Source organism: Podarcis muralis, chromosome 1, assembly GCF_964188315.1.
Source record: "Podarcis muralis chromosome 1, rPodMur119.hap1.1, whole genome shotgun sequence".
Classification (NCBI taxonomy): Eukaryota; Metazoa; Chordata; class Lepidosauria; order Squamata; family Lacertidae; genus Podarcis; species Podarcis muralis.
The window spans coordinates 106,040,077-106,052,082 of NC_135655.1; the positions used below are offsets into that span (position 1 = coordinate 106,040,077).

A 12,006-nucleotide genomic window follows, 5' to 3' on the forward strand; every position below is an offset into this window, starting at 1 on the left:
TCTTGGGCCTTCCTATATACAAGGGATCACATGTCCTGGTGCAAGGAACAAGTTCTCTGAAGGTGCCACCCAGAGTAGAGGCAGCCTACCACCCAGAGTAGAGGCTTGCCAAGTGAGCTAAAGTTGAAAGAACTCCTCCTACATATTTGGCCAACATCCTTTGATGTGCTTTTTACTATTGTAAGATAAAGAGGAAACACTGCCACTATTTTAGATGAGGTTAGAATTATGTGAGAGGCTTATTGATACCATATCTTCCCAAAAAATGCTGGGTCTGGAATGGAAGGACACTGAAGAGACAAATCCTCCTTGTTTCATTTATGGCAGCTGGTAGTTTATGTTAGCTACATTTTCAAGCATTTTACATTATGTAGCATTTCTTCCTCGAGAATAATATATTACAGTTTGAGAAAGTTACTATTCATTTCAATAAAGCCTACGTAAATTCACCTGAGATAGAAGTAATATTTTTTCTAACTCCCCCCACAACTCCTTTTTTCCAGTTATAAAGTTCAGCTGCTTGTTTCCACCCACTGGTAAAAAACACACATAAAAAGTTTATATTTTGATCTTTTTTATTCAAAAGTTTTCAAAAGAAACAAAACAGAAAAAAACTAATGATCTAATCAAATTTACAGTTCAAAAATGTCTTTTGGCATTTAACAACAAGTCCTAGGAAACAAAATGACAGAGTATCTTGAACCGGACAAATAAGTTACCACTGGCAAGTTTGTGGCACTAGTAAAACAAAAATAAAAAATTAACTCTCTTGATCATATAGATATCTCTATGAAAATCTTTTTTTTTTCAATCTGTACAAAAGGTCTTTCTTCATAAATTATTTTTTTTATAATTTAATGGCTGTCTACTATGTGATGTTTAAGTAACTGATTATTTCTTTATGTACAGAGGTTACATTTTGCAAATCTTACCCAGATAATGAGTATGGCACTTAGTTCAGACTTTTCTAGCAGCATCTATTCCCTCCCTCTAACCCTAATGCTTAGCTAATTGAAATAAAACATCAAGTAGCAAATATCTGCCTGCCCCCACATCTTCTCCCCCCACATCTGGAAATACACCAGCTATAGGGAATGAGTTGCAAGAAGTCTGAACTTTGACAAAGCAGTCAATTCCAGGGAGCATAGAACCAATAATACCACAACTTTTTAAACTTTTTTTTTTAAAAAACAAAAGAACAAAAACAAAAAGAAACAAACACATTTCTTATGACTATGTAATTTACTAGAATCTACACTTCTCAGAGCAGCATTGACTTTTGAAACTATGAAATGTCACTGACATCTGTACTTGAATACTCACATAAAATTTAAAAACTTAAAAAAAAAAATAAGTGAAAAGAAAGAATTGCTTAGGCCTAGCTCCTGAGCTAGGATGATTTGGTCTGTGGTAACAGGGAGGGCCAGCAACCTGTCCCATTACAAAAGGAAATAAGCCTTGAGGTAGATAACTGATCATACACAGCTGACCAGACAAGTACACAGTTTTGGAAGACAACTTAATTTACCGTTTGATTTAATACACATGCGATCATAATAAAATGAGCTTTAATAGCAGTGAGTTTTATCATCTAATGTGTAAAAAGTACAAATAACAGTGTATTTGTTAAATCAGGAATTTCATAGTTTCAAAATTGTATTTTCTTCTTCTTCTTCTTTACACTTAACACTTGTAGTGATGATGTAAAGTGTGGCACTGCTTGGATCCAAGTCTTCCTTCATGCTTTTTGTTTGTTTGTTTGTGTCCATACATCAATTAAAAATTATAAAACCTAAATGCAAATGTACAAAAAAAGGCACATTCTTCTAACCGCAAACTGGTCCGGCAACAAAATTAAAAGAGTACAGAAGACATAACTGCTGAGACAAAATCAGAATTATTGGTTACTGGCTCTTTGTTCTTTGGTAAAGTTACCTTTAAAAAGTGCCAAGTCTTTATTTACCTAATATAGAGAGCTAGTACCCAATCTAGTATGTTTTCTACTTACATCTCAGCTTATGTTTTGAAAAAAGTCTTTTAGCTTTTGCCTTTGCTGTAAAAGCAAACGCTTCTATTTGCTATTTTCTCTGCACAGCATCATTCTAAAGCACTATTCATTACTAGAAAGGAAGGACAGAAACATTCTGTGGATTCCCCATCCCCAAAACTCCCCCACCCTAAAACTAGAACATCAATTATCTTCTGGAAAAAGGCAAAAAGATTTTTTTTTTTTACATTGCATCATACAGCAGAGTTCCTAACTAGCAGAGGAAAACTAATTGGCATAAGGCCTTACAAACAATTTATCCTATTAAAATTTCCCCAGTCAGAAAATGTGTTTCACACAAAACATTTCCCTACCCCCCAATCTTGCATTTCACAACCTTACATTATTATGTGAGGGGAAACAAAATCATTAAAAACACCTACTACACATTTTTAAAAAGCCAAATTTTTCAGCAATTTTAATCGACTACCTGTTAAAAGCCCTATCCTGCTGTTTTACAAGGCATAATAGACCAGCTCATTTGGTCAAAAGCATTCTACACCATTAGTTTGGACTACGTACTGAAACAGCTACAGCATTAAAAGAGTTAAGGCAAATTGGAATTGATAGAAAAAGGATAAGACACTTCACACTACCTTAAAAGAAAAAGAGAGAGAGAGAAAGCTATGAAAATAGACCCTACAACTGCAACACTGCACTATAGCGACACTCACACGGCAAGCACAGAACATCGGCATGGATGTTTTTACTAGTTTAAACTTCAAAAAACAAAAACAAAATCTTAATACGGTAAAACAAAAACAAAAACAAACCAAGAGACTGATTCTGTCATGCACGTGAACATGTCTCCATTGCAATCTGTGCATGGACAGATTTCCCCCCCATTTATTTAATTATTTACCTTTATTTTATTTTTTTGCGTCGTTAATACTTGATAAAAAATTTCTTACTAAAATAAACCTGTTCAAGGGGGGAGGGGGAAGGAAACAGCTACTAGGATGAATTTAAGGATTTTTTTTTCTTTTTCTTTATGCACCTTATAGAACTTATAGCAAAAATAGTTTCAGTTGATTTCATTATAAATAACGTTTTCAAGAACCTGTGCAAAACTGTCAATAATTTCTAAAGCACAATTGATCAGTAAAATCCATGATTGTTTCAGCCTTTGCATCCTTCTCCAGGCGAGGTCAACAACACATTTCTGAAAGAGAGAGAAAAAGTAAAAGTAGAATTTAGTTGTACTCTTCTGATTCATAGCATTTATAGCCTGTGTGACCTGACTCTGTGAGTCTAGAAATAGAAAAAAGCAGATAACTACATATTCTTTGTGCCTGTGTATGTACAGGCAGATTTCTGCATGTGGTTACTTTGGCCAAAGGGTTTATACTTCTGGTTCCTGGGACTGCATTAAGCATATAGAATGGAGAAGCTATACTGATCTGAGCATAGAGGAAGGACACATACTTTTCCACATCAATATCATCCACTTAATTTTTTACCTCCACTTCACCCTAAGATTCCAGGTTACATTACAACAATTTAAAACACATTACAAGCTTTTAAAAACAACTTACAATCACAAATGTAGGCTGGATCCTTCAAATAGGTCTCATGTGCAGGGCAGAGGATGTTGTTGTGGGGCAGATTCATGACCAAGTTACAGTAAGATAAGGTTTTCAAAAAGACTCAAGTTCCTCAGTGTCAATACTCAAATGTGTTGAAGATACATTGAATATTGATGTTAGTTATCTCACAACTGCAATCTGAACTAAGTGACAGTGGGCATTAGGATCATGTTACACTGACACCACGCCAGTTGCAGTGGTTCCCATCCATTTCCAGGTCCAATTCAAAGAACTGATTTTGACCTTTAAAAGTCCTTTGTGACTTAGGATGAGGATACTTCAAGGGCCACTTGTTTCCATATGTGCATGCCTGTAGCTACAGCTGAGATGCTCTGCAGGTTCTCTTGCCTTGTGAGGCAAGGTCAGCAGCCTTCTCTGTGGTGGTGCTCTCTGGCCTCCCTAGAGAGATCTGCCTGGCACCTACTTTGTTGTCCTCTTATTCACAGGCACAGACTTTCCTATAGGATTGTGCTTCTCTTTGCCACTAATTCATTAAAGTATTGCTGCCATCTTCAATTAGCAATGAAGTATCTCATGTATGAAACAATGAATCTGCCCAGAGTGGCTGGGGCAATCCAGTCAGATGGGTAGGGTACAAGTAATAAAATTATTATTTGAATAACAAATGTATGATATTTAGGTAGGTAGATATTTATCTAAAAGCTTATTTTAAAAATGATTTAATGATTCCAGGTAAAGCTGTTAAATCAAATATAGTAATATGGCACTATTTGGAACAGCTGCCACACATGTATATGGGGATGGGTCAATGGTCCAATGAAAATTATAGATCCAGTAGCTCAGTGCCCTAAACAATTTGCTGCAACAACCATAAACAGAGAACTTGGTAAATCGCTTTATCTGGAGTTGTTAAGTCACTTTTATAATACGTTTGACAAACTGATAGTTCATACAAGCCAACTTTGGTAAGTCACAGATATTCTGAAGATGTTCAATGTACCAAGTGTATGGTATGGCATCTATGGAACATGCATGCAGGTTCTCAGTTTGTTGCATCATTAACTGAACATCAAAAAGGCTCCAGAAAATGATTGGAAGTGTCTGAATATACTACATGAAGAGTGTTTTCCCTCCAATTATTTTTTCAAAGAAACATGAAAGCAACTTTACCTCACGATTACTTGTTTTGCTGATAAGTATATGGCGAATGATCACTGGACGTCTCTACTGTAACTTGCTGTTGACCACTGGCTTCCTGTGAGAGAAGAGATTGTAAGCAGGAGACACACAGCATCTAATTATTAGCTGTGGTATTACAAAGGGTAAATTTGTCTTGAGTTTTATCATTGACTGCCTGTGCATCTTCCATAGTTTATATCCCTTCCTGAAGAGCACTCGGGGAGGGGGGGGGGCAGATGCAGGATTCGTACCAATGACATCTTTTGCTTATTGCAGCACTGATGTCATTTCAGCAAGTTACATTTATTGAAACATTATGTATGATGTAAATAATGGATTTTAACTAAAAGGTTCTCCCATTAATTAAAAAGAAAAACTACCTCAACTGGAACAGCTGCTGTCTGAACGTGTGTGTACTGGGGTATGTAGGCTCCTTGCATAGCTGTTGTGGCAGGCATGTACTGCAAAGGAAAAAGAGATTAGTGTATTCAGCTAAATGAAACTAATACACACAACAGATGGTTCGACCCAAAACAAATGTGAAAGGAAGGGAGATAAGCCACTAGTAAAGGTAAAGGTAAAGGTAAAGGTACCCCTGACCATTAGGTCCAGTCGTGACCGACTCTGGGGTTGCGGTGCTCATCTTGCTTTATTGGCCGAGGGAGCCGGCGTTTGTCCGCAGACAGCTTCGGGGTACGGCCAGCATGACTAAGCCGCTTCTGGCGAACCAGAGCAGTGCACGGTAACGCCGTTTACCTTCCTACCAGAGCGGTACCTATTTATCTACTTGCACTTTGACGTGCTTTCGAACTGCTAGGTTGGCAGGAGCAGGGACCGAGCAACAGGAGCTCACCCTGTCACGGGGATTCAAACCGCTGACCTTCTGATCGGCAAGTCCTAGGTTCTGTGGTTTAACCCACAGCGCCACCCACGTCCCTAAGCCGCTGGTAGTGTTCCACAAATGCTTTCAAAAGTGTGATCTAATAAACAGGTTGCACAACACTTCCTTTACATGAGGTTGCACAGAAAAGACCATCTTCGAATTTCACCTTTCTTATGCAGCATTCCAGCATAAAACATAATGCAGCGCAGCCCTTCAATGATGCATGCCCTCCACATGCATTAGCGTGTCTTTGGATACCACCCAAATAATTCAAAACACATAGAAAGCCCAACAGCAATGGGTTTTGTTTTTGCTTTAGGATGTAAGAAGAAAAGGAATTGGGTCTTCTCAAAATTGCTGCTAAGAGTGATATTTCTAAAGACACTGGCAATACATCTTCCCTTTAGGACAGAGGGTCCATTTGGCAATGCCAATTCTTATCCCCAGCCTAGGGACAAGGAGATGACAGGATGATTTATGCTGCGATCCAAAAACATACATCCATAGTAGTGTTATCAGCACTGACAGTTCAGATAACACATTTTGGTGGAGAACCCCGTCCAAGCCCCCCCACCCCATCCCCTCTATTCTGATAGATAAAGGAAGATTGGCAAGATTCAGCCTTACACTGCTCAAAGCTGTCAATGGTAGCCAGGTTTTACCTCTTTAATATTAAAAGTAAAATTTCCCCAAGTGACTAAGATGCATTGCAATAGAAAATGGATTTATAATGCACATGCAATTACTGGTCAGTGAAAACAAAATGTGACAGATGGAATACTCTAAATGTCTTTCCTACGGGCAGAATATATAGTAAATATGTCAGTTTTTTTCTGGGTGTTATTATTATTATTATTATTAGAATTGCCACGTACTGTTCCAGTGCTGCCCAATGAAAGGTGACTCATCTGCTGTGTCAGTGGACTTATCATTGATGCAGGCTGCAGTGACATGGTGTGGTCCATGGAAGGAGTTAATACAGTACCCTGTAAGAGTGGGGAGGAAATTGTTTCAGATTAAAGCAGTAAAGTTGTACACAGCTTCTGTTGGTTTACGTTTTACTGACACATGTTCAATTTTTCTTTTGTAAAGTTGCATGCAATTGAAACACTTCATTGATAGCAAAACATGGTGATGTGACAAATACAGTAATAGTAAGATCCATCTATGGGTCAGAAAAGACTTGAGGGTATACATGAAATCCTGCACCTATGAGTCACTCTAGTTTGTGTTTTTCGCCAAGAACCCATGTGATTTGTAGCAGAAAAAATTCTACTCTGAACTGCAGCTCCCTACAGTTCATTCATGGGGTAACATCTTACAGTGATGTCAGTCTAACCCTCTCAATGCCCAGAGATTCTACTTATCAGGGGTTCCCCTACTGAAATGAATGGGGGAAAACGAAACTAGCAAAGCTAATTGGGATCCAATCTATCACCAGGAACTTCATTATCCTGTATAAAATTCCATGTTTTGCAGTTGCATCTCATTGGGATTCTCCCCCCTCCCCGCAGTCCTTGAAATATTCTCACTTCCCTGCTTGTTTACATCTCAAGACAAACACTTGTTACAAAGCATTGCATGGGTCTGTTGGGCCAGAGAACAAAATTTTATCCTAGGGGATTAATTCTGCTCCAAGTTGGCTTTATCTTAACACGCTCATGATGCAAACAAACAACACTGATTTTTATTTATTTATAACATTCTTCCAGGGGAAAAGAACACTATTAGGGTATTGAAATACATTGGACCCCTTCCATTATCTTATTAGGCTCCTAATATTTCCCTTTGGCATTTTTGTTGTTTCTTCCCACCCACCACCCCACTACCCCCGATTATGAACCTAGTATTTCACCAACCCTCACCTCCATTTTCCTTCCTCCAGGATTTCCTGATATCCCATTAAGGAATTTAACTTTGTGGGGTTCAACATACTCCAAAAGGTTTTGCGTTAAGACTATGTGTTTGGAATGCAATGCTAACAAAGTCAGTCTTTTATATTAAACTGGATGAATTTTGGAATCAGCTATCAAAGTTATTCCCAGCTAGGACTTTAAAGGAGATTAATGTTATACTGGGCACTATACAGAAGAATATGGGCTCTGCCCAGTTTCACCGAAGCAGATATCTGACTGCACAAGCTGCTTTGCCTAATTACCAGCAATTTCTCCTGGCACATTCCAAGTATTCAGTGTGGCTCCTCTGACACTCAGGAGAGGTTTGCAGGTGGTTGATGTATTGCGTGTGTTCTGCAGTGGGTAAGGAGCAGGAAAGCCCGTCCCCTACTTTTGTAATGCTGGATTCAGCCTACTACGTTCCAAGTATGGGCATGGATTTTAACTGGTATTGAGAAAATCAGTTGCAATCACACCTCTATTGGCATTTTACCTGTGAAAAATTCAGCAGCCAGTGATAGACTGCAGGCAACCCAACACATGCAACCCAAGACATGCATGGTGATTGTTATCCATGGCTTAAACTTGCTTTTCTTTAAGTCCCCAACTTAAAGTACCCCCAACCACCTTAATCTGGAGCAGCTCTCAAAGAGTAAGGGAATAAAGAACTATGACCTCCATGTCCTTCCTGCCTACGTGCTTCCCTGAAGCATCTGGCTGGCCAGTGTGAGAAACAAGATGCTGAACTAGATGGACCTTTGGTCTAATCTGGCAGGACTCTTTATGTTCTGCCAATAGGATTTTTTTCTGACCAAGTCATTTGAGAACTGTGGACTGTACTGGGGTAAGGAATTAAAACACAAGCACTGTGTTCCACAAATATGGGGGGGTATCACTGCCCCATAGGTTGCAAGGTTCTTTAAATTAAATTCAGTGTCAAAAATGTGCACATAGAAAAAGTCAAACCCTAACCTTTAGAGACCACAGACAGGGAGCTTTTGTGTGTCAGAACTATACATCTGTGGGAGGCTTACATGATGCAGCATAATAGCCCAGCAATCTCAGTGCCTTGTCTTTAACTGCTTTGCTTTCGATTTGCATATTGTTTATTATTTTGGAACATTTGTTAAGTGCTATCATTGCACTTGTGAGAGACGAATCCAGCTATTCTAATTATTCTAATAGGAAGTATCAAGAGAATCTAAGTGTCCAAGACAATTGCATTTGCTTTCATATGTAGAAAAGGCATAATCAAAGATGATTTGGATTTTGATAGCTGTACGGAGATCAACACCAATACGTTGTCTATGCTAGATTCTAAAGTGCTATTGTTTGCAAGCCGTGACACTGCATACATTAACACAAGAAACCTTTATGTGTATTGTCATTGCTGTATGAATACGGTTCTCTTTTGCATCTGCCATGCAGCAGTACAATGTAGGAGATTAAGAGGCATGTATAGTCTGTGCGATATTTATATGTTAATGGAGCTTTGTTCCTCCCCTGCTCTGTACAGGTGCGTGCATATGCTTCTTCAACAACAAACTCTTAATTACCTTGGCTCTTTTACCTGGGGAAGGGCTGTAGCTTACTAGTAGAGCAATTGCTTTACATGCCAGAAGTCCAAGGTTGGATCTCCAGGATCTCCAGGTAGGACTGGGAGAGACCCTGACCTGGAGAGCCATTGCTAGTCAGTGTAGACAATACTAGAAGGACCAAGCAGCTTTTTGTTTACATTAACCTCTTCCTTACCTCTGTCTTTTAACCAAAATTTGACTTCTAACTTCCATGAGCCCCAACCAACACAGCCAATGGTCAGAAATGATGGAAGTTGTCATCCACAATATCTGCAGAGCCACAGGTTCCTGGCCCCCATTGCACAGCTTTCCCTCTCCCCCCTCTACTACTCCCAGTTATTACTTCATTCCATTGGATGTTGCCAGAATCAATTCAATAGCCACCCATCAAGATTCTACTGTTCACGCTACGAAGACTTGGCATAAGGCTAGGCTATCTATTATTGGGCTGCAGAAAGCCATACCAGTTGGATATTATTTAGTGTGGGCATTAAGAAATAGCGCCCACCAGAGAACGAAATAACTAATGAAAATGAGGAACAAATAAGAATATTGATCCTAAGCTGACATAGGTGAAAGTATGCAAACTTACAGGATGCTGCATTATATATGGTTGAGGCTGCATCCATGAAGGGCTCTGTAGATAATGAAAAGGTTTTGTTTTGTTAAGAAAACAATATTCACAACTTTAATGTATATATTACACACATTTCAAAGCATCATGCTTTCATCTTAACTCATTGTTCTGGCTTTCATTGCTGCCTACAAGTGCTAAGAATTGCAATAACCCTTTTTGAAGCACAAGAATGGGAAAAGCCTGAATTAAATCACAGCCTTCTCCTTTCTCTTATTAAGTGCACCCCCCCCAAAAAAAAATATTATGCACAGACAATTTCAACAGAAGTTCTGAGATGGTGGTAGTATGGCACAGAGAGTAAAGAGAGAAATCTCCAGTTCCTCAAGTTCACTCTTAGGAAGAACTGGAATGAAAAGTATGATCAGTTCAATATTCACTTTTACTCAGCATGCAGCAAGCCGAACACTGACAATCCTGTTCCGACATCACAAAGACAGCCAGAGTACAGGATGTGATCTTCTCTGTGTGCTTTTCTCAGAGAGCATGGAGAGGGAGTGGTTCTGCTAAGTGGTAACATCTGTTTCCTCTCTCTCCAACTGACTGAGATTTGCATTATCAGAGATGGCTTGAGCCCTGGTAGAATGCCCAACTGCGATGGCAGGTTAACTGCAGAAGATTCTCATAAATATGCTCAGCAGCTATTCTGCTTTTATTTTTGAAGGGAGGGGGAAATCTTCCGTAAAAGTAACAGCTAGTTGGGAAAAGTAGAGATTCAAGAAACTAGGGGAAATTGTTCCTTAGGTCTGATAAGGAACAGCTGGAAATTGGGAGGCGGGGTAACGGAGAAGAAGCTATTCCACAACATACAACTGCAGCCCTAGATCCTTCTTTGTTTGGATAACTAAACAAGAGTGTTTAAATGCTGCTTTCCTTTTCCAATAAGTACTGATTAGAACTAGAACAACATACTGAGTTGGCAGTTTGGTAGGTTTAGAGACTGACTGGAAAACAAAGTGTAAGTAAAATTTGCCTTTAAAAAAAATCAAACTGAGGACCTGAAGTAAGAGGAGAGTTGTGATGCATCCTTCTACCACTCCCTCCTGTACCTAGCTCTGGGGAGGTTAGTGGAGAAGTGGAGAGGCAGAGGGATGGAGGCTCTGTTCTTTGATCTCACCCATCACTTTTCACTGCATGTTCTCTTGAGCCCTCCTTTTCGGTTGCTTTTGGGAACTTGCAGGCAGGAGAATTCTGGGGAAGTGGCTAACATACCCAAATGAGATGTGGTGCAGATGTCCCCAGAGTCCCTTCTCTGTATGGAAGCTCCAGTGAGGGCAGGGGGGTTTACTGTTCTCCTTGTGACCAGCCCAGCATTCAGCCTATCCTAACCCTGAGGAGAGCCGCAGGATCTTGTGTTGGCTGAACAAAGCTCTCTTCCCTGAAACCAGAACAGTTTCCTCTTCTAATGGGCCAAGTGTTAACACACACAACTTTGACCTTTGCTACCAGAGATATTTCCTGGAAGCATGAGGGGAAGTGTGCATGTACAACCTTCACCCACAGCAGTTCAACCCCACTTCCCAAACCATGCCTCTTTCCCATGCTCAGTGTCTTTAGAAAGAGAAAGAAAGAGACTCACAAAGGGACACAAGAGAGGTTTAGAGTAAATGGAGTAGCAGGATTCCCCTTACCACTTCCCACCCATTTCTCCTAATCTGGTGGCCTATAAATCCTGGAGAGGCTGGTAAAGTGTCCTGAGAACACATGGGATGTAGGGTCAGACCTCCACAGAAACCACTGTAGCAACTTGTCTTGGCATCAGGGAATGAACACAAGCTCTCTCTCCCCCTTCATTGCCAAATCCTCTATGTGTGGGGTACTGAGCTGAGTCAAAGGAAAGCAAACAGCAGGACATTTGCTTCCTTGCAACCATCCATCTCTCCCCATTGAGACTGGCTGAGGTCTTTCGCTTTAGCTCTTCAGAGTGTCCCTGCACCTCCAGGCAGTGTGTATTTAAAACTGCTGACCTGAACCAGGTTTTGGGGGGAGTTTACTGTGCACTTGCAGGATATGTTTGAAAGTGGTAAGCAAGCTCTCTTTCACAGAAGCTTGTCTTGCCATTACTCATCTCCTCACTGAAAAAAACACAATGACATCTGCCTTAGCAGTAAAATTAAGCAGACAAGCTTCTATTTCATCATACTCCACACACTGATTTCTGTTCTACAGGAAACCAAGAATACTTCAAAAGCAAGTTTCTTGTGTTTCCCTTTCTGTCTCCGGCTGTTTTATACATAGAATGAC

General features: G+C 39.8%; 1 protein-coding gene across 5 annotated transcripts in view; it reads right to left on the reverse strand.

Moving 5' to 3' along the window:
- Window positions 1-557: 557 nt before the first annotated feature.
- Window positions 558-12,006, reverse strand: part of RBMS1 (RNA binding motif single stranded interacting protein 1) — a 119,899-nt gene continuing 108,450 nt past the window's right edge. For all 5 annotated transcript variants that reach the window (XM_077936619.1, XM_077936616.1, XM_077936613.1 and 2 more), the window contains exons 10-14: window positions 9,721-9,765; window positions 6,532-6,642; window positions 5,154-5,234; window positions 4,765-4,849; window positions 558-3,209 (exon numbers count right to left, since the gene is read on the reverse strand). In XM_077936619.1, the coding sequence (XP_077792745.1) occupies window positions 4,772-4,849; window positions 5,154-5,234; window positions 6,532-6,642; window positions 9,721-9,765 (315 nt within the window). In that variant the 3' untranslated portion in view covers window positions 558-3,209; window positions 4,765-4,771. The remainder of the gene's footprint in view (window positions 3,210-4,764; window positions 4,850-5,153; window positions 5,235-6,531; window positions 6,643-9,720; window positions 9,766-12,006) is intronic.